This window comes from Geotrypetes seraphini, chromosome 19, assembly GCF_902459505.1.
Source record: "Geotrypetes seraphini chromosome 19, aGeoSer1.1, whole genome shotgun sequence".
Lineage (NCBI taxonomy): Eukaryota > Metazoa > Chordata > Amphibia > Gymnophiona > Dermophiidae > Geotrypetes > Geotrypetes seraphini.
In genome coordinates this window covers 705,449-732,413 of record NC_047102.1, presented here as the reverse complement: position 1 = coordinate 732,413, position 26,965 = coordinate 705,449, and the positions used below count along the sequence as shown (strand labels likewise).

The 26,965-nt window shown below is 41.7% G+C and overlaps 2 protein-coding genes across 4 annotated transcripts in view; both read left to right on the top strand.

Annotated features, from left to right (window-relative positions):
* Window positions 1-17,617, top strand: part of PRRG4 (proline rich and Gla domain 4) — a 38,874-nt gene extending 21,257 nt beyond the window's left edge. The window contains exons 1-6 of one of the 2 annotated variants that reach the window (XM_033928673.1): window positions 4,184-4,320; window positions 5,803-5,924; window positions 8,761-8,924; window positions 13,474-13,522; window positions 13,902-14,031; window positions 16,263-17,617. In XM_033928673.1, coding sequence (XP_033784564.1) covers window positions 5,813-5,924; window positions 8,761-8,924; window positions 13,474-13,522; window positions 13,902-14,031; window positions 16,263-16,500 — 693 coding nt within the window. In that variant the 5' untranslated portion in view covers window positions 4,184-4,320; window positions 5,803-5,812 and the 3' untranslated portion in view covers window positions 16,501-17,617. Of the gene's footprint in view, window positions 1-4,183; window positions 4,321-5,802; window positions 5,925-8,760; window positions 8,925-13,473; window positions 13,523-13,901; window positions 14,032-16,262 lie in introns of those variants that run through there. The other variant, XM_033928674.1, reaches the window with a different exon arrangement.
* Window positions 17,618-23,179: 5,562 nt separating this feature from the next.
* The window catches only part of QSER1 (glutamine and serine rich 1), a 52,994-nt gene continuing 49,208 nt past the window's right edge, over window positions 23,180-26,965 (top strand). The window contains exons 1-2 of one of the 2 annotated variants that reach the window (XM_033928066.1): window positions 23,180-23,449; window positions 26,527-26,618. In XM_033928066.1, coding sequence (XP_033783957.1) covers window positions 23,340-23,449; window positions 26,527-26,618 — 202 coding nt within the window. In that variant the 5' untranslated portion in view covers window positions 23,180-23,339. The remainder of the gene's footprint in view (window positions 23,450-26,526; window positions 26,619-26,965) is intronic. The other variant, XM_033928065.1, reaches the window with a different exon arrangement.

Here is a 26,965-nt window from a genome sequence, read left to right as displayed (position 1 = left end):
AATAATTCCTAGCATCCTGTTTGCTTTTTTGCCTTCTGCCCCACATTGGGTGAAAGGTTTCAGTGTATTGTATACAATGACACCTAGATCTTTTTCTTCAAGGTGGACCCTAGTATCTGGTAACTGTGATTCAGGTTATTCTTCCCAATGTGCATCACTTTGCATTTGTCCACATTAAATTTCATCTGCCATATGGATGCCCATTTTTCCAACTTCCTAAGGTCTTCCTACAATTTTTCATAGCCTACATGAGTTTTAACAAGTATGAATAGTTTTGTGTCATTTGCAAATTTAATCACCTCCCTTGTCATTCTGATTTCTAGATCATTTATAAATATATCAAATAGCATCGGTCTCAGTACAGATCCCTGTAGCACTCCACTATTCACCCTTCTCCATTGAAAATAATGGCCGTTTAACTCTACTCTCTGTATGCTATCCCTTAACCAGTTCTTAATCCACAACAGAACATTGCCTCCTATCCCATGGGTTTTTAATTTTTTTTTTTTCAGGAGCCTCTCTTGTGGGTCTTTGGCAAAAGCTTTCTAAAAATCTAGATACCCTACATCAACCCGCTCACCTTTATCTACATGTCTTCATACCTTCAAAGAAATGAAGTAAACTGGTGAGGCAAGACCTCCCTTGGCTGTCCCAATAAGCCATGTTTGTCTCTGTGTTCAGTAATTCTCCTATTTTGCCCTACAATGAAGTCAGGCTTACCAGTCTGTAATTTTCTGAATCACTCCTGGAATTGTTTTTCAAAATCAGCGTTACATTGGTCACTCTCAAATCTTCGGGTACTATGGACAATTTTAACTACAGGCTACAGATCACAAACAACAGATCTGTAATTTCACATTTGAGTTCTTTCAACAAGATGGAGTGAAGGTACATCCAGTCCAGGTGATTTATTACTTTTTAATCTGTTGATTTGGCTCATTAATATCTCTTCCAGGATCACTAAGATTTCTTTCAGTTTCTCCGCATCAGCACACTTGAAATCCATTTCGGGTTCAGGTAGATCTCTTTTGCTCCTTGTTGATCTAACTGTCCCACAGATCCCCTCAATTACTTTCTTTTTCTGATATAACTGAAAGAGGTTTTCTTCATATTCTCTTCTTTATCAATGCTTTGTATCTAACTTGCCAGGGCTTATGTGTCTTCTTATTTTCTTCATTTGGATCCTTTTTCCATATATTTATTCAGCAATATTGCTTAAAAGAATGTTAAAAAGAACAGGCCCATGAAACGCACCTTGAGGCACACCACTGGTAATGGCCCTTTCCTCTGAGAGATCTCCATTGACCACTACCCCCTGTCGTCTTCCACTCAACCAGTTCCTGACCCAGTCCATCACTTTAGGGCCCATCCCAAGGTCACTCAGTTTATTTGACACCTGTGTGAAACACTGTCAAAGGCTAAATACACCACATCTAGCACTCTCCCACTATCCAATTCTCTGGTCACCCAGTCAAAGAAATTGATCAGATTTGTCTGTCAAGAACTACCTCTAGTGAATCTATGTTGTCTCAGGTCTTGTAATCCACTGGATTCCAGAAACATCAATATTCTCTGATTTAAAAGTGTTTCCATTAATTTGCTTACCACAGAAGTCAGAGTTACTGGCCTGTAATTCCCTACTTCTTCCTTACTTCCACTTTCGTAGAGAGGGAACACATCTGCCCTTCTCCAGTCCTGTTTCTAGAGAATCATTAAAAAATTCATCCAGCAGAGTTGCCAGAACTTCCCTAAGTTCCTTCAGTAAACCATCTGGCCCCATCGCTTTGTCCACCTTTAGTTTAGCTAGCTCCTCATGAACACAATCCTCTGAAAATTGGTCAGGGTCTACCACACCTCCATCCCACTTTTTATTAATATATAGAACACGTGGATTCCTTCTTTTGTGATCCTTATAGACCCCCCCCTGTAGACATTTTGAAATGACATTCTTTGAAGATGACTGGTATTAAGAATTTTTTTCTAAAAATTTCTCAAACAAGCTTTAATGAGAGACCAAGGTTTACATTGTTTGCCTGAATTAAATGTTTGTGGGCTTCCTGAAGCAGCATAAGTGAAACATGGCCCACGTCAGAACACGCACAACAATTTGAAGGTAAGATAACAGTGCTCTCTTACTGAAACAGCTTTACCACCGAAGTTATCAACTCAAGGAAAACCATTGGACAATGCTGTCATAATAATTTTGAAGAGGCATCACCTTATGGGACCACGGTATGGACCATGATGATCTCTTTTATATGGTCACACATTTGTTGATTGTATAGTGATTTTTTCCAGTGTATGTTGATGCTTTAGCACCCCAGTCTTTCATAATGGCATACTGAAACTTTGTTCTAAATTGAATATAAATCCAACGGTTATTACGTGGCATAGTTATGCATGCTTATGGTGTTTATAGAATATATCAATCCTATACAAATTCTCTTATCATGATTCTCCTAAATTCTTTAATATTTGATTAATAAAATGATATGAATTGGATGGAAAATCCAAGCAATATTAAGTGGCATGTGTGTATTTTGGGGAAAATATGGATGCCCTAAATATATTCTGTCATGTTCCCTTGTAGACCCCTGACATTTTGGTATGAATCAGATGGAAAACTAAAAAGTGTTGCAATTTCAGGTAGATATTTAATTATTCATTTATATATTTAAAAAATTATAACCCACCAATCACCAAATCTTCTTGATGGATAACAATGTAAATATGAGAAATAATATAAAAACAAATCAGACAAAGTAGGACAAAACAGAAGAGGCATAAACAAAAACATCTGAAATATCTAACACCACTAGCAAAGGCTGTCAAACAAGTCAGCCTTCAGCAAATGTTGAATTTGAAAAAGAGAATGGAAACCAATTGTGTCCATTATCATTAATGGGGAAGGAATGTGGCTAAAACAGGGAATTTGGCCATCTTGAGGTTCATTATTTGTTGAGCTGTTAACTTTATTATACTGTAAAAAAAGAAAAAGATGAGATGCAGCTCAGAGCTCAGCTGGAAGAGAATTCCACATCCCAGGTTCCATCACTAAAAAAAAAAATAAAAATGGTTTCCATGCTCACACTGGAGGAAGATATTTCAAGAAGGCGGCTTTAAGTCTTCCCGTTGAGAGAACCACTGCACTAGAATGGTTGGAAAAGAGTAAGTCAATTAGGTGTAAGATGATCTCAATTCGACTGCAAGAGGAATAGCAAAGCTTGCAAAGGAGTCTTAATCTGAGATGAGCATCTTTGCTAACTGTAGCCTCAAGGTACGATCGAATGACAAAATCACCCAGACCAACTGAAGGGCATCTGCCATGCTCATATATTGGGCTTTAAACAGTTCTTACATACTTTGGACCGAGAACCTGGTCGACAGCCACACAAGGTGAATTATTTACACTGAAGGCACAGGTTATGGCCCTTTGAATGAAGACGGTTAGGGACCACTTGTAAAAATTCCAAATGAAAAGTCCCTAAGCCAGTCTCACTTCCTCTGAGAGACCGGCAAAGGGCTGGCAGAGGCAGACTATTTCAGCATTGCTGCTACTCCCGCTGCCAGCGAGCTGGGGGGTGGGGTGGTAAGAAGTTTCAAGGACCCATGGCAGGGGAGGGCTAAAGGAAGGGAAAGGGGGCAAGGGAAAGGAGAGAGCTGCCATACCATGGGTGGGGAGGAAGAGAGCAGGATCTGCAGGGGAAGAGGGAGAAATACTGGACTCACAGGTGTTGGGAGGGGTGAGACTGGGAGTGGGGGGAAGAGGGAGAGATACTGGGCCCATGGGGGGGGGGGGGCAGAACAGAGAGGAACATTTACTGACTCCAAAGGAGGAGAGCTGCTGGATATAGGGGGCACTAATAGACAAGTGGGGGAGAGGTAGGAAACAGAGGGATGATGAAGAAATGGCAAATGGACAAAGAGAACCTGGAATTGGCATTTCTAAGGGCTATGCCTGCCAAACAGCTCTAAGAACTGACTCCCTGGCAGCAGCCCTGCCACTCTTCTGCACTCCAGGGAAGCCCAAGGTGTCCTACACCCACCCACACCCCCCCAACTTCCTGCAGGCGCAGCTCACACGTGAGGTGGCTGCAGCAGGTGACTCAGGCCGAGGGAGGATCCGGGGGGCGGGAAGCGGTGCAGCAGGTCTGGGCAGGCTCTGGCATGAAGTCACCGCCTCCCTGAGCCCGGGATCCGGAGTCTGGCCAGAGCCGGGCTTAGCTCTCACTCGCACGGGCCACCATGTGCACTTTTCCGGAATCTCAGTTGCTAAAGCGGAGCTAAAGTCCTGGAGGGAAGAGAAGACTTGGCTGCTAAGTGAGTTGCAAGAGCGGGGGAGGGGCGGGCGGGCAGGGAAGGTGGTCACTGAGGGCCCCGACCTAGGCCACAAATGCTTAGGAGGGGTGGGAGGTCTCCTTTTGTTTTCTTCTCCTTTTGATTTGATTCATAGTCAACAGCTGGATTTTCTCTGTCCTTAGAGAGTGGTTAAAGCTCCAGCCTCAGCACCCGCTGCTCCTTGTGACCCTGGGCAAGTCACTTAATCCCCCCATTGCCCAAGGTACATTAGAAAGGGACAGACGGGAAAATGCTCGAGTACCTGAACAAAAATGCAATGGAAGAACGGTCAAAAAATGGAATAAATAAACCTCATGGGGGCCAGATTGTGAGAGTTTGAAAAGGGGTTTCTATTATGTGAGAGGCTCAGTTATGGACAGTGCAATAGTGTTGAAGAAGGTCGTGGCCATTGAAAGCTAGTCAGTCCAATCAAAAATGTAGCTTCAGATTTTCTTTGGGCCCTTAATATAATATAAAGTTAGTGGTTCTTTTAAACTTTTACTTATTGTATTTAATTCCATTTGCAGGAAAGGAAAGTAAGACCTGGTTAGTATTTCAGTTACAATATTTTGGAGATCTATTGGAGGTCACAAAACCTTTGAAAGGCTCATCTAGAAAAAATTGATACGTGACAAAATTAATCACCATACCCGTCCCCGCAGATAACCGTGGGAAACCATCTTCATGTCATTCTTTAAGGAGAGAGGGAAGAATCAGAGTATAATTGGGCACAACCACTGACCCGCAAGCTTTGCTCTGAAGAATGCTGGTGTAGAAGGACTGAGGTTGAGATAGACACTAAAGAATGACAGTCTCTGGTATCCAGAGCAGATATTGTGATGTCATAATGCCTCATTCCACCAGTGCCTAAGAGCCAATCACATCAGTGATGTCACAATGGCTTCATTATTCAGAGTATGAATGGCCACAACCACTGACCCTCAAGCTTTGCTTTGAAGAATGCTGGTGTAGAAGGACCGAGGTTGAAATAGACACTAGAAAATGACATGGGATTATTTCCCGCGGTTATCCACGGGGACGGGAACAGTGATGAATTTTGTCACCGTGTCATTCTATTGCTGAACTGACCTGGCCCTTTCAGCCTATGAACACTCCAGTGGGGTTCAAACCAGGTTTTATCTTGGGGTCTGCAGCCATTTTGGCTTGAGAGTCACTGTACAGTATAGGGCTTCTCCCATGCACTTTGTTTCATCACCACCTAAATTCAGAAAGGAATTATTTTGCCTTCAGAAGGAAGCTGAAAACATGAAATCTTGCTTCAGGTTGAGGGAAATGAAAGGAGCTTGGCTTTGTGGGGATATGACTGTTCTGTCCACCTGGATGTTTGATTATTCTGTTATGTGTTTTATTACTGTTTTGGCTGCTACTGTTCTGAGTGCTTGAAGGTGGTCAATAGGGACTACAAATAAATAAATGCAGTCACTTCTTTCTGTTATTTGACAGATACTAAACTATGTTCATGCGCTTGATGGTATTTTGCCAGTTTCCTGGACTCATTCCTAGTTCATCTTCTTACACAAGAAAATTAATGACTACAAACCGTGCGATGGACTCAGAAAATGAAGGTACCACTCTAATTTACCTAAGAATAAACAAAGGCTTAATAAAAAGCTCCTAAAGCTTTGTCATGCTTAAACCATTCAGAAATAAATTAGTACTGAAAGGTTGTGCATGCTGCTGCTGTGATTTGAGTATTTCTTGTGGATTAGGAACTGGTTGTCAGATAGAAAACAGAGGGTAGGGTTAAATGGTCATTTTTTCTCAATGTAGAAGAGTAAACAGTGGAGTGCCACAGGGATCTGTATTGGGACAGGTGCTATTTAACTTATTTAGAAATGATCTGGAAATTGGAATGATGAGTGAGGTGATTAGATTTGCAGATGACACTAAACTGTTCAAAGTTGTTAAAACTCATGCGGATTAAGAAAAATTGCAGGTAGACCTTAGGAAATTGGAAGACTAGGTGTCCAAGTGGCAGATGAAATTTAATGTGGACAAATGCAAAGTGATGCACATTGGGAAGAATAACCCAAATCACAGTTGGCAGATGCTAGGGTCTACCTTGGGGGTCAGTGCTCAAGAAAAGGATCTGGGTGTCATTGTAGAAAATACGATGAAAACCTTCCGTCCAATTGTGCAGCAGTGGCCAAAAAAAGCAAACAAAATGCTAGGAATTATTTAAAAAGGGATGGTTTAACAAGACTGAGAATATAATAATGCCTCTGAATGGCTCCATTCTGTGACATCACCTGGAGTATTAGGTTCAGTTCTGGTCGCCTTATCGCAAGAAATATATAGTGGCATTAGAAAAGGTTCAAAGAGCAACCAAGATAATAAAGGGGATGGAACTCCTCTTGTATGAGGAAAGATTAAAAAGGTTAGGGTTCTTCAGTTTGGAAAAGAGACAGCTGAGGGGAGATATGATTGAAGTCTACAAACAATTACATAGCAACAGGGAAATATTTTAAAACCAATAGGAGGAAATATTTTTTACTGAGAATAGTTAAGCTCTGGAACGCATTGCCAGAGGATGTGGTAAGAGCAGTTAACGTAGCTGCTTTTAAAAAAGGATTGGAGAAGTTCCTGGAGGAAAAGTCCATAGTCTGCTGATGAGACAGATATGGGAGAAACCACTGCTTGACCTGGATCGGTGGCATGGAATGCTGCTACTAGTTGGGTTTTTGCCAGGTACTTGTGACTTGGATTGATCTCCATGAAGACGGGATATTGGGCTGGATGGACCATTGGTCTGACCCAGTAAGGCTATTCTTAGTATATCAATAAAACTAAACACAGTTTCAGCAAGAAATCTAGTCTGAACTTAACCATATCGAAGCAAAATTAGGTTGGTGACAGTTCTTGCCAGGGAAGAGTGAACATTTTTTAAAATCACTCTTCATGTAGTTTTTTTTATGACTTAGAAAAAACACTGGCAAAATGTGGTATTTCATGTTATTTGTAATAGAAAATGACACAAAAAAACCAAACAAAAAAAAATTTCAGTTTTATATGTTAGCCTGTACTAAATTGATAAACATGCATTAAAATGGAGAAACGAAAGAAAATATCCCCCCATTTAAAAAAACCATTGCACAGTTTTTAGTGCCGGATGCAGCGGTAACAGCTCCAATGCACTGTTACCGCCGTGGCCAGTGTTAAAAACCACATAATGGTTTTGGAAAAGGGGGGATATTTTAAAAAATCTTGCCAGGCAAATTAAATACAAATTCCCGTGCACGCCCCTAGTTTTAGCGAAAATGTCATTTGGAATTGCTCTTTTTTTAACCAATAATAGTCCAGACCAGACCATAAACTGAACAGAATCCTCACTGTTATTTATCTGTTTTTTGTTTTATTTCAAAGCTTTTTATCAAACACTGTTATTTCAAAAATATAGTTAATAACTCTAGGAAATTTATATCAATGCTTTTAATAATCGAAAAAATTGAAGAGATGCTCAAAACTAATCAGTCACCTAAATCAACAACAAACAAGGGAACCTACAAAACTCCTCCCTACCCCCAGAAAAAGCTAATAAATTTTTGTGATCCCTTAGGCCCTCTTTAACTAAGCTGATCTAGAGCTTTCTACTATGGCCTGGAGCACTAAATGCTCGTAGGAATTTTTTTGTGCGTCAGAGCATTTAGTGCTCTGGACAATGGTAGAAACCTACCGTGGCTTAGTAAAAGGTGGTGGTGGAGGTTAAATAACAAATTGAAAAATGCTTCAAAGATCAATGGGAAAAGCAGAACATTTATCTAGACAATATAACCAGCATAGAAACCCCACCTAAAACAAAGCAAAACAAATGCATCAGGGTTTAAAACTTTACTTATGGGGACTGGATCATTTCTCTTACAAACTCTTACTTTTCATAAAGAGAACTGATATGATGACAAAGGAAACCTCACACCAACTCTCCTCCCTCCAGAGCTTGAATCTATCTCACTTCCCACATTGTTGGGCAGGGGTGTCCAACCTGTGGCCACGGTTGAGGGCAATGCTGCCCCCCGGGTGTTTACCGTCTTGCCGGCTCCCTCCTCTGTCTTGCAGCAGTGTTTGTGCGGCCCCAGAAAAAAATTTTTCGGCCAATACGGCCCAGGGAAGCCAAAAGGTTGGACACCCCTGATCTATAGTATTCTCGTATATACCACTTATAGCCTAAGCGGTTTACATTCAGGTACTCAAGCATTTTTCCTTGTCTGTCCTGGTGGCTCACACTCTATCTAATGTACCTGGGGCAGTGGGGGATTAAGTGACTTGCCCAAGGTCACAAGGAGCAGCATAGGATTTGAACCCACAACCTCAGGGTGACGAGGCTGTAGCTCTAACCACTGTGCCACATACTTCCCATTTATATTCTGAATGTTTAAATCTGCATTGTATTTTGTCTACTTTCAGTATTCACAAATGGGGAGAAGGCCAGCATGTTCCTCGTCCGCCATCTCCTTTACAATCAGTTTGATTTTGAAATGATTACTCCTGGGAACCTCGAACGGGAATGCCATGAAGAAGTTTGCAGTTATGAAGAAGCCAAGGAGATATTTGGAGAGCATGATAAAACGGTATTGAGTTCAACATAGTACAAATAAACAGAGAAAATTGTGTTGCTAAAACAAGCAAAAAGTTTTGAGTGAATGACAAATTTCCCGTTCCTCAGAGAAGCTGCTCTTAGCTGTAACCTTCTTCTCCACTGTTAGTTCCAGACTTCGTTCCTTTCATCTAGCTGCCCCCTAGGCCTGGAATAAATTACCCGAGTTTGTCTGCCATGCCCATTCCTTTACCTTGTTTAACCCTTTGTTTGGCATTGTTGCTCAGAAGCAAATTGTGTCTTCTGTGGCTCTTGTGGGAGATCAATATCAAGCTACTTAAAGCAGCCGTTTCACCATCTGCCAATGAAAGGGTTAAAAGCAGGCTGAAACCTCACCTTTTTCATATAGCCTTCAATCCATAACCCAGGCAGCAGATTAACCCTTCCCCTTAACTGTATCCATGACATCTTGTTTGTCTGTTTAGATCGTAAGCTGGTTTGGGCTGTGACTCTGTATAGTGCTGTGTGCGTCTGGTAGCGCTATAGAAATAATTCATAGTAGTGGAAACAGCTGAGGATTCATGGATTTATGTTGTTTCCTGCTTTAGTGTGACAATTTGAAAGAATTTATGGCCAAATACAGATAAAATTACTGATTATTTATGAACATTTAAAAATGAAAATGTGAAGACTACAATTCTGTTATTGGCTTCCTACCCTTCTTAGTTGTCCTGTCCTTCGGACAAATTAGACATAATACTACCCCCAGTGGCATAATAAGGGGTGAGAGGTGGGGGACAGTTTGCCACAGACACGGTTTTCCTAAGGACATGCCCCCCCCTCCTCTCCTTGCTGTGCGCCCCTTGCCTTGCCCCGTACCTTTTTTACTTCCACAGCACGAGGTTCCTGCCCGCGTCGGCATCGGCACTCTCTCTGATGTCACTTCCGGGATCCACGCCTAAGAAGTGATGTCAAAGGGCATCATGGAGAAGATAAAAAGGTACGAGGAAAGGGAAGGGGGCGTGTGCCACTCACCCTACTATGCCACTGACTGCCCCTCCTCTGCTCCCCACTTCTGACTGCATATCGCCCTAGAGAAATTCAAATCTCATCTGAAAATCTTCCTTTTCACCAACAACTTTACCTAACCTGGGCTCCTTTCAATAGTGCGCGCTAAATGCTAAGACATCCATTATATTCTAAGGACCCCCTAGTAGACTACTCCTGGCATGAGCCTGCAGGGTCTGACACTTACCCCTTTTCCTGTGGCAAATTGCAATTTCGTATCATATAGTGCAATTAATTGTTCATCTACCCCCTCGTACTGCCACCTTAATATTTCCTCTTTGTCTCTTCTATAAACCCTTTGACAGGCGGGATAGCAAACACTTGGAAAACTTATGGCAATTGATCATTTCCACCATCCAGTGCTAATGACTCATTTCTGATGGTCCATTAACATATGAGATAAGAGAGGAATAACTGTGGGTTGTTAAATCCTTATCGCATTGGTAAAAAAATCTCAAAAAGTATCTTGTTGGTGGGCTTTAAAGGAACTTTTACCAAAGGGTGTTAAGCGCTCTCATGCACTTTGGTTGCAGGAAAATGCTTATTGCAAAGTTAAAGGAAAAAGAGGCTTAAGTTCAGGGTGGACTGGTATTTCATGTGAATTATGACCTTAACTAAAACAATACAAATCCGAGGAGCCACTGAAAAGTTCTCAGCCCAATCAACAAAGCTGGGGTTCAAGGAGGGTTTGGATAGGTTCCTGGAGGATAAGGGGATGGAGGGGTACAGATAGAACTTGAGGTAGGTTATAGAAGTGGTCAGAAACCACTTCACAGGTCGTGGACCTGATGGGCCGCCACGGGAGCGGACCGCTGGGCGAGATGGACCTCTGGTCTGACCCAGTGGAGGCACCTTCTTATGTTCTTATGTTCTATCGAGTGATATACACTTAGGGCTAGATACATGAAAGTCTCCGATCGTCTAATGATTGTGGCTAAACCGATCCTATTTGCTGACCTGATGCACAAAACGGCTCATTCTCTGACTCGGCCATGCAAATAAAGTCATTAATATTAAAACGCCATGCAAAGTAGCCAACTGATCGATGCTCTAACAGAGCTTCACCAGGCACAAAAAAGAGCAATCACTTCTAGTGATCCAAAAAAACCTACAGGTCAAGACCGGTCACTTACGTGACTTACTGACAGTTCAGCCCTGAAATTAATATAATATTTATAACATTAATACCATAAATACAATTTTTACAATACACTAGGGATGTATATGTGTATTATATGCGCATTGTGAGCACATGTTTTGAAGGCACATCTTATGCGCACCCGTTAGCATAAAATATAAGAGATTGTGGAGAAAAGATGGGGGCCAATGTTCCTCATGATTAAAATATCTACGAGCTGGGCCAGAACTTTATACAGCACCACCTTCATTTATGCCCCGCATTTGCGTAGTCTGCTGCTACGTCTCCACCCCCTCCCTATAATCGCGATGGTCACATGTATATGACATCATGGCGTTCATTGGCTGCTACTTTCTTTATGGCAAGAGGAAGCACAAAGCATCAAGGGATTGTCCTTGCTGTACTATTTAAAAACACATGAAATACCAGTGTTTGTGACAAGAATGCTTTGCTACTGACGCCTTCAAAGTGCAGCAACGATGTGTGCATATGACAAGCTACAATAATCCACACCTATGACTAATGTAGTAAATCTTTGCGCATGCATACATTGTGGCTGTATCAATTAGACTATTTTGCGCATGTGTCTAAGTCGCTCTCATAGCGACTGATCAGACGGGATTACGGTAAACCTCCGCGCAAATCATTTAAATGCTAGCTTGTTGGAACATCGATCGCTGTGTCAGAATCGACCCAAAACTCAGCCCACAGCGACCGTGTTTAGTGTATCTAGCCTTTGGTCCAGCAGTATTTTTTCAACGGAATGAAAAAAGTGGAAAATTACTGGACTAAGGGCCTGATTCTCTGTAGCGTGCCTTAGTGCACCTACATTGTAGGTGTGCAGGCGCGTGGTTGTAGAATCGTGCCTACATTTTTGTATAGGTGCATGAAATATAGGAGGCCTACATTTCAGACACCTACCTCGTGCGTCCAGAGGTGCATAATGATGCCTAAGCACATGTAAGACAACTTCTGGAGCAAGCCATGCCTCCGCTTCCATCGCTATGCGCCTTTGTATGTCCAAGGTAGGCATGAGGTAAGTGCGTTAGTCCAATACCAGTGTATTAACTTTTATTTCTAACACCAACCCTTCTTCAATGTTAGCAAAGAGTAAACAAAACTAGGTTGGTATATTCAAAGGTGAATGGTTTTTCTGAAATACCTCAGCCCCACTACTCCACCGCTATGTTTACTTCAAAACAGCGGGAGATTTACGTGGCAACTCATCATAGGTATTGAATTATCTAAATGCTGTGGCAATTTTACGATATTATTATCATTTTTGTAAACTAAAATAATATCTTTTTTATATAGTGTATATACTTAGCTTTTAACCACACAGCTGGACCCCGACATGTTTCGCACAAACAGTGCTGTTTCAAGGGTCTCCCGAGGCTGCCGTTGTCATCCGACTCACAAGTACAACTTCTGTGAAAGATCTGAAGTAAAGATTTTGAAGTAAACATAGCGGTGGAGTGGTGGGGCTGAGGTATTTCAGAAAAACCATTCACCTTTGAATATACCAACCTAGTTTTGTTTACTCGTAATTATTTTTTAAAACATGCACTGCCATTGGTAGTTAGGTGTCGGTAATGCACGCTATAGAGAATCAGGCCCTCCGTGTATAGCCCTCGATTTAGACTGCCCCAATTTTGTTGATTGGGCTGAGAACTTTTCAGCAGTCCCTCATATGTTAATAAATAACTATAATAGCTGATAGGTGCTGATTGTTTTTTTGCTTTTCTGAATTACAATGTGCTTGGTACATAGTATAACTTTTGTTTCTAGTAATTTCTATAATGAGGTCTGAAGCATAGCTGTCTTGTATTTATTTAGGGTCCCCTTTACAAACCCACAGTAGTGATTCTCCCAGGGCAAATGCACTGAAGCTGAGTGGGCTTTGGTACGTTTACAGGGGGGGAATCACTACCACGGCATTGTAAAAGTGTTCTATTCTTAGCAGCAATCAGTGTAGCTTCCCCTGTTTGGGGGCTTCTTGTAGGAATCATGCACCCATCGGATCTCGCAGCTGAGCTGACCTCACTGCATAGCTATATGGAGAAGTGGCTCTAGGACTAGAGAGCAACACGGAAGAAGGTGTCTCACTTCTTGGCAGACTGCATTATAGTAGAACAATCTTTTGTAAAATGATTTTCCTCCATAAAGCATAAATGAGATTAGTAGATTTGTTCCGTGTAGAAGATGAAGTCTGATAATGTGAGAAGGAGAGGAAAGTGGCTTTCTAAATGTTTACAAATGAAGGGATTCTTCTCGTTCCTCTTCCCTTTGGTCAATTGCCAAATGAGATATATTTGTATGAAGGCATCTACATAGGCTGTTTGAATTACTATGGTTAACCATTTATTTTCCTACTTAGATAGCCTTTTGGAAGGATTATATTGAGAAAGGCCCTCACTCAAGCTCCGGTAAGTCTTGGTGCTAATGGAACCCATTTGCTTCCTGACTTCCTGTCTCTAGCTATTTCTAAAAACTGCTCAAACTGAAATGCTCTGCAAAGTTTACTGTTACAAACACCCACATGGCTGCCTTTAGTTTAGAAGAAATTCCAGACATCAACTGTACAATGCAGTTTGCTACATTTTTAATAAGATAAATGTTGAATTCTCACATTATTCTACCATTTGTTTCTCTGTTTCATTAAATTGCTCACAATTGAGAGCAGTAGTGATGCAGATGATTACAAAAATATCATTTTATGGAAATTAGCATGTAGAAATCATACTGAGAGCAGCACCCAGCTGTAAAGTTCAAGGTTGCCAAGTAATATTTGATTTCTTTTAAAAGACAGATCACAGAAGATTGACGCCATTGGACTTCTAACTGGTCTTGTTGCTGCTGGAGTATTTTTGGTTATACTTGCATTTCTGGGCTACTATTTCTTCACAAACAGATATAGGTCAAGAAGAGACCCAAGGTATGTAGTTACAAAGCAATGATTACTTTATTTGCTGGGACTATGACAGAAAGAGGGGCATCTTCGATAGAACATCTAAGACCGACTTTGGATGTTTCCCGCAAGACGTCCAAAGGTTGGGATGGGCAAACGCCCATTTTCGAAACCACTAGACATCCAAATTTGTTTTTCGAAAATGACCTATTTAGACATCTTGGCACTTAGATGTCTAACTTTTTTGGCCATTTTCAAATACAAGAACATCCAAATCAAGCCCATTTGGACGTAGACAGGATCAGCCTCGTAACTAGCCATAAAGACATGCCAACAGGGAGGTGAGGCACCTAAGGAGGCACTGCTGTGAACTTCACATAAAGGGTGCCAGGTACATATTTCCTCTTATAGTGTATGGTGAGCCTTCCAGAACTCCCCCAAAACCTACTATATCTGCCTGTTTACCACCTCAATAGCTCTTTTGACTGTAGATGTCACCTATATGGCAGTACCGTGGGTTTTTGGTGGGCTTACACTTTCCATACCCCAAGCTACCCACTTAAATGTAGTGGGTAGCTTGGGATATGGGCCTGGATCCCTCTCTCGATGGCTCGCTACACCACCCACCAGGCTACCCAGACACCTGCTTGCTGTTCTACTAGGATGTCCCATAATATCTGCAATTCTCATAGAGGTTGGTATGTACTGTTTCTTTCACATCTTTGGGGGGGTGGGAGAGGGTTAGTGGTCACTGGGAGAGTGTGGTGGGTCATGCTTTCATCCCTCCAGCAGTCATCTGGTCAGTTTAGGTACCTTTTTGACACTTGGCACCGCTTTCTGTTATCACCGCGCTGTTATCATCAGCTGCCTTAAAAATGGCCACCAATCACATGACAATCATGCAACAGCGCCATTTGCAGAATTGCAGCTATTTGAAAGGTAGGCTAGGGTTTTCAAGGCCTACGTTTCTGGCACCTACCTTTCACGAGAATCGCGTCTATGGAGGTGCCTTATGACACCTAACGCCACTTCTGGTGTTAACCATGCCTACAGTGGTGATAATAATAATAACAGCTTATATACCACAATACCGTGGTGAGAAAAATATCCAAGAGCCGGTTTATGCCATTTTTTAGACGTCTGTGTTTTGAAAATGAGTCTCAAAATGTACTAATGATGCTGCTTTCATATTTCCCTTAGATTTACTACCATCAAAACCTTCTAAGTTCCATCAGTTTTCTGACTACTGATTCTTATCTTATAAAAACTTCTCTAAATGTCCCAGATCAAAATAAATATATTATACAGTACATTCTGATATTTAATTAGGCATTTACATGAGAATTTAAGAAGGATGTTTGTTTGTTTTTAATGTGACTGCAAGGGAGCCAAATCACTGCACTTTCCCTGGCTAGGAAGTGCTCTATAGGGACCCAACCCAGGAGCATCATCAGTGCAGTGAGATGAAGCACCTCCGTGGACCCAGCCCCAGGAGGAAGGTCCTTATGCTTAACTGTAGGGGTGCAGTCCGCAGGCTAGCACCGGGGTGTCCAACCTTTTGGCTTCCCTGGGCCGCATTGGCCGAAAAAAATGTTTCTGGGGCCGCACAAACGCTGCAGCAAGACAGAGGAGGGAACCAGCAAGACGGTAAATACCCTGGAGCAGCAGAGGAAAACACTGCATCGTCCTCGACCGGGGCTGCACAAAATACTTCACGAGGCCGCAGGTTGGACACCCCTGCTCTAGCAAATGGTATGGTTGACTAGGTTGGTCAAGTAGGTCCGTCTGGACCAACCTAGTCAACCTTACCATCTGCTAGAGATAGAGAAATACTGGAATTCTAGGGTGCACCAGCTCTCATGCCAGTAATATCACTGGAAGAATTTAGTATTTCTGTCTTCATCTGCTGGTAGGAAGAGGTCATAACCCACTTGGGTGGACTGGTCTAGAAGAGATGATAAGGAAGTCTGATCTCCCTTACTTTGATGTCCCTGGTAAACTATTGCTTACTCCTAATCTGTTCAGTTGTATGGAGATTGTTTTAATCTCAAGAAGCTGAAGATTTTGAAATGCAATTCTTCTGGACACATAACATGGTTTTGTTGCAATTGTTTATGTTTATAGCATTTTGGTTTTATTTGTTTTATTGATTAGTATTGCAAAATGCTCAAATATTAATTTTGATTGATAATCTATGAAATAACGCTGAAACTTGAAGCTGTATTTATTTAATATGCACCATGGCTTTGTTGTTTCAGCTCATCCCGTATTTGGAGAAACTCTGGCTCCCTTATCTCTAGAAGGCAAGATGATGTTTCTCTGTCTCCCATTTCTCTGCCTTTGAGTGTGGAAGTCTGTAGCCCGCCTTCTTATGAACAAGCAATATCATTGGCAACTGCAGTATATGATGTTCCACCACCACCTTACCCAGGGATTACAAAAGAGCTGAAGACTTTAAAAAAATCCCTATCCCTTCCTAACCCACAAGCACTCTAATTTTCAAGGAGTGATATCAGACTTAAAACAAAACAAAAAATGTGGAGATGGAGCATTTATCAGCCTTCTACCAGGGGAACAGATCTGCAACTCTTAGAAGAGAGGAGTTATGATACTCTTTGAGTTAAAAAAGAGAAAATAATTACCATCCTTTATAGGCTACAAGACAAACCTGTCTCTCTGGACTACAGTCGCCACTCACCCACCTGCTAATGAAGCAAGAAAATGCTGAAGGGCCCTTTTTCTGCCCTTCTCATGTGAACATCTAGGATGAGACAAAACCAAGACACAGGCTATAAACTGAATTATTTACTGTGCATAACATCAACAGTTCTTCTTGCACATTGAGCCAAGCAAACATGTACATTGTGTGTTATAAGTATGTCTATTATCACCTGTTTCGAGTAATTACCAGCTTACAAGTTTGTATTTGTTGACGAACGTGACCTTAAGAATGGAACTCTGCCTCAGAGCTCCACAGTTCAGCTCTGTTTATTTTATACTGACAAAACTCAAACAAAAAAATTTAATATGTTAAAAACATTATATATATCAAAAAGTCTTTTAAAGAAATGTTATTAAGACAGTAAAACAACCAATGCAAATAATTATTTAAAGAAAAGTGTTTAGATTCTATGAAAATATTAATTAAAAAAGGTTTATTTATTGGAAATGTGTCATAAAGCTTAAAGCATATGGCTTGCCAGAGTTCCAGCCACCACCAACCTGCCAGTATAATACACTTGATGGTAGTAATCTAGATACCCTGTGATCTTCTGTTATAAGGTTTATTCAGTCTCTGGATCCAAGTGCTGGCTATTCCAGCCTCAAAAATCAAGAGGTATGCCATGTGCACGATAAGCTTAAAAAATAAGTAGGATTCAAAATAACAAACAATACCAGAAAAAAATCAACTAAGTACAAAGATGAGGCAGAATCTTAGTCCCAAATTCCATACAAAGTACTGGAAATTGCACACAATTAAATTGAACATAGAGGAAGAACTGGCAAGTTTTAGCGATATGTTCTATTTGGGTGATGAAGGAAAGAGGAGTCAAAGATGATCCCACGATTACGAGTAGACAAAACAAGAAGGATGAGAGTGTTATCCACAGAGACGGAGAACGAGGGAAGTGGAGAGGTGGGTTTAGGTAGGAAGATGAGCAGCTCTGTTCTAGATGGCAGCGAGACATCCAGATGACAATGTCAGACAGGCAGGCTGACTCTGGTCTGGGTTTCAATAGAGATATTTGGCGTGGAGAGGTAGATCTGGGAGTCGTCAGCATAGAAGCCGAGGGAGGATATCAGCGCTCCAAGCGAGCTATTCCATGCTACCAATCCAGGGCAAGTAGTGGCTTCCCCCATGTCTGTCTCAATAGCAGACCATGGACTTTTCCTAGAAATTGTCCAAACCTTTTTTAAACCCAGCTACAATAATCACTGTTACCACATTCTCTGGCAACGAATTACAGAGCTCAACTATTTACCAAGTAAAAAAAATTTCCTCCACCCCAATAATACTATACTTACATTTTATTTATTAATTTATGTCATTTGCTATACCATGGTATCATGGTGGTGTACATAACACCAGAAAGTTATGCTTACACAATGAGCTCAGAAACCACACATGTGAGTCAGAAGGGAGGGAAAAAAGTAGCACAGCAATATATTTCAGAAACAAGAGTACAGCCACATATAGGAGGGAGGGAAGCATCAAATGATGCAATCAGGCTGGCAGAACAAAATCCAAGTAGGCAGCAGAGGAATTATTAAATGCAGTAATTAGGCATGGCACGTGTGAATTTTTGGAAAAGATTCCATTTGGAAGGAAGTTATATAATGTGGGCTGAAGGCTGAGCCCTGCAAGCAGGCAAGGTGGAGTTCTGTTACAGTTGAAATAGCAAGAAAATTGGCAGTGGTGGATCTAAATACACAATAGAGATGATAAGGGACAGTTTAGGAATAAAAAAATATGATGGACTGAATTAGAAACTTTAAGAAACAGGAAGCCAGTGCTGTTCAAACAAAAGATCAAATCTTTTGAGCATCATATACCAGTTTTAGAGTGGTATTCTGAACAAGTTGTACTTGTTTCAAATGAAGGGCTGGGAAGTACAAAGCATAACCAAAGTTTATAGTGCTCTAGCATTGAGAAAGGGTTTCAGTGATCTTATCTTCCTTAGAGCATAAGAAGACCGCAATCGGCAATTTATAAGGGATTCAAAAGATAAAGAGAAATTTACGAGCACTCCAAGAGTTAAGAGGGATCAGACTATGCTTTATGCATGGCTGGTAGGGTATCTGTTGACTGTTGCAGTGGAATCACTGAGCCTCAGATTTCTTAGGCTTTACATTTTGCTTGTGTTCTATTATCCATGAGGTAATAATTTAGAGATGAGTAGAGCAGCTGTCGCTGAATAAGTGGTCATACGTATTGTGGGTTGGCAGAAGCTGAATATCATCAGTATGAAAATAAGTCAGGCCAAGATCCTGAATAAGAGGTGCTAATGGGGCTACAAACACATTAAAAAGGAGGGCACGAAAACATGGCATGTCAAAGGATAATGGGAGGAGGTTCAAGTATGAACCAACCAGAGTAACCCGAAAGGCGTAAAGAGAGAGAGGGAGGACTGAAACCAGTTCAGCACTACGGGGCTGATTCTATAAATGGCACCTCAATAAAAGGTGCCGGCTGTGTGGCAATCACGCTTAGGCGCCGTTTATAGCGCCTATGTAAAAACACAGGCACCTGAAATGTAGGCAAAGGTTTTAAAGGCCTACATTTCAGGCGCCTAGTGGCGCCTCACGCTCTACCCATTGAAATAGGTGCTGCTAAGTGCATTGTGATAGGTGTTTTGATAGGTATCTATCTTTTAGAGAATTGGATAAGCGCTTATTGTCCAATTAAATTTTTTAAACCAATTGTTGAGGTTAAGGGTATTTTGCCAATTAAGTTAGGTGCCCTGTATAGAATCAGCCCCTACATGCCTTATGCCTTATGCCTTATGCCTTATGCCTCTTTCATACAATCAGCTCATGTCAAACAGCGGTGAGATCTATTTGAATCAACAAGACGTGTTTGCACTCATCTAAGTAGCTAAAAACATTGCTCAGAAGTTTCACACTGTGGTGGAAAGTTTAAATCAAATTCAAGAGTAAATAATAGAGTGGGATTTTGAGAAGGGAAGTTATATTTGTTACAAATATCTGAGCCTAAATCTAACATATATCCCTTTTAAATATGCTGCATATGTAATAGCTGTTCCTATTGCTTATATTTTAAACTTTAATACTTGAGAGATTTTAATTTTGCTATTGACACATTTCTTTGTTAAGAAATACTGTTCATCTGATCATAGAACACTGAAAAATGAAGGCAGATAAAGACCATATGGCCTATCTAGTCTGCCTAGCCAAGCCATTTCCTCTCCCTTGTCCCAGGCTTTCTTGAATTAAAATACAGATTTTGTCTTCATCATCTCCACCAGAAGGCCGTTCCATGTATTTACTACCCTTTCTGTTAAAAAGTATTTTCTGAGGTTACTTTTGAGTCTATCCCTTTCCACCTTCATGATATGCCCCCTCATTCCAGAATTTCCTTTCAATTGAGACTCACCTGTAGTTCCCAAACCTGGTCCTGGAGGCACCCCCCCCCTCCCCACCCAGCCAGGGTTTCAGGATATCCACAATAAATATTGATGAGAGAGATTTGCTTGCAGTGGAGGCTGTACACGCAGATCTCTCTCATGAATATTCATTGTGGATATCCTGACACCCTGACTGGCTGGAGGGGGGGGGGGGGGTGCCTCCAGGACCAGGTTTGGGAATAACAGATGTAGATATTTAAATGTCTCTTTCCTAACTCCTCTCTCCTGCCTTTCATCCAAAATAGAAAGAAAACAAGAAGCAGACTAGATGAAGAATGATAACTTTAATAAGTATACTCCCAGGAAGTAGTGTCCGATGTGGCTGCACTTCACCAGACTTGGCTGCATCAGAGGCCTACAATCAGCTGGTGACAAAACACAACTTCTACCAGTACTGAAAGAAATGCGTGGAAGTCTCCTGGTAAAGGTGGTGGAGACAGAGACTATGTCTGAATTAAAAAGGGCCTGGAATAGGCATGTGGGATCTCTCGAAGAGATAATGGTTACTGTGGATGGGCAGACTAGATGGGCCATTTGGCCTTTATCTGCCATCATGTTTATGTTTCTGATGCACCGCTGTTTCCTCTTCTCCCGGCAGCCAGCAAACAGCATGGACAACCACAGTGGTTGCCGCTGGGAGGAATCAGCTGCCTGCCTCACATTTTGGGCCTTGCCCGGACCTGCAACTCTGCTCCCCACAGCCAGAGCCCCAGGTAGGTAGTGCTGGAAGTGGCAAAGGGAAAGGGTGATGGGGAGAGATGGCTGCCTTGTTTATTTATCTTTTTCCTCCAAAGTATACATGATGAGATCTTTCAGTCTGCCCCATATGCTTTATGACGAAGACCACACAACATTTTAGCAGCCTTTTGAAAGAGTGATCTCCAGAATTGTACACAATATTCTAAATGAGGTCTCACCAGAGTCTTATACAGGGGCATCAATACTTCCTTTTTCCTCCTTTTCTACTTTTTTGGCCACCTTGACGTGAAAAATCACATCCAAGTCACGCTCCTCTTATGTACAAGTGTACCATTTCTTAGCATTAAATCTTAGTTGCCAAATTCCGGACCATTCTTCAGGCTTTGCTAGGTCTTTCACTCTCTCTGAGGTAGGGAGAATGAGAGGGCACTCTCTAAAGTTAAAAGGGGATAGATTCCGTACAAATATAAGGAAGTTCTTCATCCAGAGAGTGTTGGAAAACTGGAACACTCTTCCGGAGGCTTTTATAGGGGAAAACACCCTCCAGGGATTCAAGACAAAGTTAGGCAAGTTCCTGCTGAACCAGAACATACACAGGTAAAGCTAGACTCAGGGCACTGGTCTTTGAACTAAGGGCCGCCGTGTGAGTGGACTGCTGGGCACGATGGACCACTGGTCTGACCTAGCAGCGGCAAATCTTATGTTCTTATGTTCTGTTTGGGGTGTCTACCCTACTGCAGATTATAGTGACAGCGCTTCAGCAATATCCCTTAAAAATGTTAAAAAGAACAGGCCCAAGAACTAAACCTTGCAACAGCCCTTTCAGCAGTGAGCTCCACTACCCTCTGTTGCCTTCCAGCCAACCAGTTACTAACCCAAATGTTTATAATAATTAAATATACACACACACACACATATATATAAAACCCACACAAATGACTCTCCCTTAACAATAGAAGTTTATCAATGTATTAGCACTGCTCAGCTGCCCACTGAACGCATCTGTTATATTGCATTCCCTTTTGAGATCTTGATTTGTTTTGTACACTGCTAGTGTAGGGTCATGAAATGGTTAACCTCATCTGCCTAAAATGTATGTCCCTACCTTACCACATTGTAAGCTAAATAGATAAGAGTTTGAGCCATGATGTACCCTACCCTCCTGTACATGTAACATTTAGAACTGTAAGATTTAGATAAGCAGAGAAATGAGCTAGTTTCCTATAGGACTATAAGTTGTAGCCCTGAACCTATCCTAAGTGCTGGCTTAGGACCAATAATAATTGTAGAAAAGTTATAGAAGTAACAAATGAGAAGTTGTAGTTTTTGCATGTATTAGTTTGCATATGTTTAGTGAAAAGGGCCTAAAAGTCCGTGCATGTACTAGAGTCCGGCATGCTGTAATAAACCTCTTGTACTTTCTTCACGCCTTTGACTTTGTGTGTCCAAGTGACTTTTCACCAGTACAGGCGATATAAAAAGTTTCAAATAAACACTATTCATAGCAACTAACAAGTCACTGGCAAGAACCTGGCGCGCGTTGGCTTTCTCAAATTGAACAATTGAGTTTGGGGCTGTAATCTTCATTATATGCCCCCTAGTATTTTTAGAAACAGTAAACAAGCTGTCTCTTCTTCAGGCTGAGGAGATCTAGCAGCTTCCTTTCCTCATAATAGTAACCCTTTCTGGAAACGTCAATCGCTCCTCCTAAACTTACTTGCTCCACTTCATCATGCTTCTATTCTTTTCTCTCCTCTCTTTTACCTTCCAAAGTATTTAGATCAATGCTGTCTTGTTAAAATGTTTATTTTATTTTTATTTTTCCTCTAACTCTACTTTTCACTTCTCTATTACCCTCCAGGTACTTTAGTTAGATTGTGAGCCTTCGGGACAGTAAGGGAATTTTTCAAGTACCTTTCTTATTTCTAATCTTAATGTATATTTTCTGTAAACCGCTTAGAACCTAACGGATGTAGCGGTATATAAGAAATAAATTACATTACATTACATAATCTGTATTAATGTAATGATTAATTTGGATAATTTTTTAAATTGTGTGTATTAGTTATGGTTTATTGAGATTTGATTGTTTTTATTTGAGTTATTAGGATGGAGATGTTGATTGCTTAGTATTTTAGAAAAAAGAAATGTTAACTTTGCTTTTACTTTTTTCTATCCTATTTTGAGAAATGGAGTTCCTATAGAATAGATTGTTCACCGCTTGGATCCTTAATAAACATAAACAGTGAGACGTCACGGCGCACGCAAGGAGGAGCCCAGCTGGCAGGGAGCGACGTGAGCACGTCAGGAAGTGACGTCATGATGCAGCGTGGCTCTGTGCGACACCGGCAAGCAGCGCGCCAGCTGCTGACGTCAGGTGGCCGCGGTGCAGCCTGGGTGAGAAGCAAGATGGAGCTGCGCGTGGAAGGTTCCCCCGCACCAACAATAGGCCGCAGCCCGGGGACCATGTGAGCAGTGGCGGCCCGCAGTATGGACAGGAACTACCCGACTTCCAGCTTCAGCGAGCAGCCGCCTCCCGCCGGACAGACCTCCGCCGCCGGCTGGGCCTTCGAGCGCGGCGCGAGCGCCGTCAAGGCCAGGTGAGGAGGAAGCGGGAAGAGAGCTCGCGCTGCTCAGCCCCTGCACCTGGGCTTTCTCTCCAGGCTTAGGATGATTAGGAAAATGCCTTTGATGCTGCACTTCGGTAGGGTTGCTAGTGTTTGGTCTCAGGAGATGCAGGAGGGGTACAGACAAGATCGTAGTGGGACTGCTAGTGGGAAAGATTTCAGGTAGCACCTTGGAGTAGGATGGCCAGCGATGCCTACTATAGACTTGATTTGGTTAGAAAGGGATGTTAATACTGGATATCTAAAGCAAGCTTTCTTCCTCTCTCATCCACCAGATCATTTTCACCACTGCCCATTTCTCCTTCTATCACCCCTCATGCCCAACATTCCTCCCCCTTGCATTCCGTACAATCTATCCCTCTGCTCCCTCTCATCCTTCTATTCCCCATGCATCTCTACCTCACTCCTCTGTATACCCAATTTTCCTCTTCCTTTCCCCATGTGCACCATTTCTTACCCTCTCACTCACATACTCAGGCGCAACAATTGTCTCTTTCCCAATTGTCCCAAGTTAGTGCCCTCTTCCTCCCTCCCTTCCTTCCGTGTCCTGAGTTCGTGCCCCTACCCCTCACTGCCTTCAAGCCTTGTCCCACCCCTTCCTCCCTCCCCCGAAGCCTGCCTGCCCCCTGTTGCCAATTTCTCCTTCCCCTGGTCCGCCACTTGCCAGCTCCATTTAATTATCCCCTGCCGCAACTCTGGGCAGGGAAGGGCCAGGCTTGTGCAGGAATTGCATGCCGCTGGCCCACAAACCTTCCCCCCGACGTCAATTCTGACGGAGAGAAGGTTCCGGGCCAGCCAATCGCCTGTACCTTCTCTCTAACATCAGAATTGATGTCCGGGGGAGGCTTGTGGGCTGGTGGCATGCAATCACTTCACGCACCTTGCTCTTCCCTGCCCGGAGTTGCAGCAGTGGCAGGGGATAATTAAATGGAGCAGGTGGTGGCAGGGAGGAATCGGCGGTCAGTCCATGTACCCCCTAAGTTATGAAACACTGTTTATTACTTTTGAGGGTAAACAATGTTTTTGTCTCTAAACAGCTTGAAGAATTTTTAAGGGCTAGAGAAGTTAGTCATAGTGTAATCCCATATGTTTGTTGTTAGACTGGCTTGAGAAGGGACTCGGTGGTGTTCTTCTCACACTTCCAATTATTTTTAGTGGGTTGTTTTTCTGAATTTTGGATCTCATTTACTTAAATATTGTGGGTGACATAAGATTATATTTTTATTTCATATGTTTAACTTGGGGGTTTTTTGGGGGGAGGGGTTTTGGGGGGATTTCAGATTTGTCTCCAAATTATGGTGATATAAATTTTGAAATGCAATGAAAGTAAATAAATAAATACCAAAGTATTCCATGATGAATAACCTGAAAAGTCAGCACCAGCACTTTAAATATAATACAACACTTAACAGGCAAACAATGCAATTGCGGTAAAAGGGGGATAACATACTCAAACTTACCATCTCCACAAATTAAACATGCAGCATCACCCGCAACACTCTTAACCTACAGGATACCATTTCCAGATACATAGCATTACAATAATCCAGCTTCTGTAATATCATGCATTGAACCACAAACCGAAAATCATTTATCGTTAGACAAGTGGGTGGTGCAGGCAGTCTAAAAGCTTGTTAAAGCTTAAAGTGATACTACACTTTCTACTGTCCGTATTGGGGCTCTGTGGATGATGTCACCCACATGTGAGAATATCTGCCTGCTGTCCCAGGATAACACCTGGTGCGGTAAGTAACTGTGCTATTTTGATATATCAGTGGCTTCAATCTGCTTAGAAGTCGCATTTGAAAGAATGAGGACTTAACTATAGCCAACACTTGCTTTCTCATTGATAGTAGAGTCTAACCAGACACCCAATACTTTAATTTTCCTCTGAACTGCAATCGTTACTTTAATTTCCTCGGGCCATAAGGAATCCTCAACTCTCTCTACCAATAGCAGTTCAGTTTTAGCAAGATTCAAAACTAATTTCTGGCTCAGCATCCACAGCCTCAAACACAATGTCAATTTATCCTTCAGTTTACTCTGCTAGTCAGACATAGGAAAGAGAATGTTGTCTGCATGTAAGCGGTAGCTAATGCACAACTCCTTGAAGACATCACCCAAGGGCGCTAACGTTGGAAAAGAAGCACCAATCCTTGCCGTACCCCTTTACATATAGTATTGACCGATTTTGAAAATATTATATACAGATCTTTATTTTGTACCTGAAGCAACAGAGACTTAATACAAACCATTTAACCCTCTATTGCCCCAAATCTCGTAGATAGATTGCGAGTCCACGGTTACAGATAGGGAAAAATACTTTGAGTACTTGAATGTAAAAACCGTCTTGATGGTAAAGGGCAGTATCTTAATAAACAAACAAAGTATGTTTACAAATGATCAATTCATGCCATATGTCCCTTTAACACTGCGCAGACAGGAGCCTCCAATACTCTTCCAAGAAATTTTTTTGCCAACCAGATGACAAAGGAGTAAGTGGGTGGGGACAAGGGAATTTTCTGTTAAATTTGCTGGGTAGTTAGTAAAATCTGACAGGTGGTGCACCCATTTAAAAGATCCTAGAGAGTCCTCTGAAGGACTACAACAGCACCCTTTGCAGTTGCCCTGCATATCTCACTCCATTGTTCCAGGTATCATAGTTAGATTGTAAGCCCACCAGGACAGATAGGGAAACACAGGAGTACCTGCTCACTATTCACTGTAAACCCCTTAAATATACAGTATATGTAGGAAATAAATCACATTCACATTTGAGTAATCTCCTTTGGAAATGTATATTACTGGAATATATTGGATTTTTTTTTAATTAGTGTGTTGGTTTTATACATCACCTTGAGACAGGTAATACATATGTAACATTACTACCCAGAGAGGGATTTTCAAAAAAATCTTTGATTACATTTACACACAAAATACACAAAAGTTTGGAAACTGAAGATTAGTTATTGTGATACCAATGCTTTGATCATAAATATATCTACACATGCACCTATATATAAGTATTTTGTTTTCAATTTTCTTTGTAGTTTAAACTATGGAGCAGAAACAGATCTTCTTCACAGACAGGCTTACACGGTATCTCAGCTTCCTGGATATGCTACCACACATCACCCAACTGGTAAGTTTCTCCATATTCAATTTAGACTTCAAGGAGTAGTTATATCATGGCACATTGTATCCCGGGTATGGCGGGATACAAAAATAAAGTTATTATTATTATTATTATTATAAACATGGGAATCTGTTTTTGAAGAAACTTGGGGTTTTATCTAAGCTCTGACACCATGGTAAAAAAATACCTTGGTGGGAGCGATTTTTGTTTTACTGGCGATTCTCAACACAATAGCATGCAAATTATATGCAAGGTATTTGTGCAGAAGATCGTCAGTAAAGGGGGGGGGGAGAAAATGTGCCTGACGCGTGTTCAGAAGAGCAATCACTAGCACAGCAAATACTGCCTGTCTG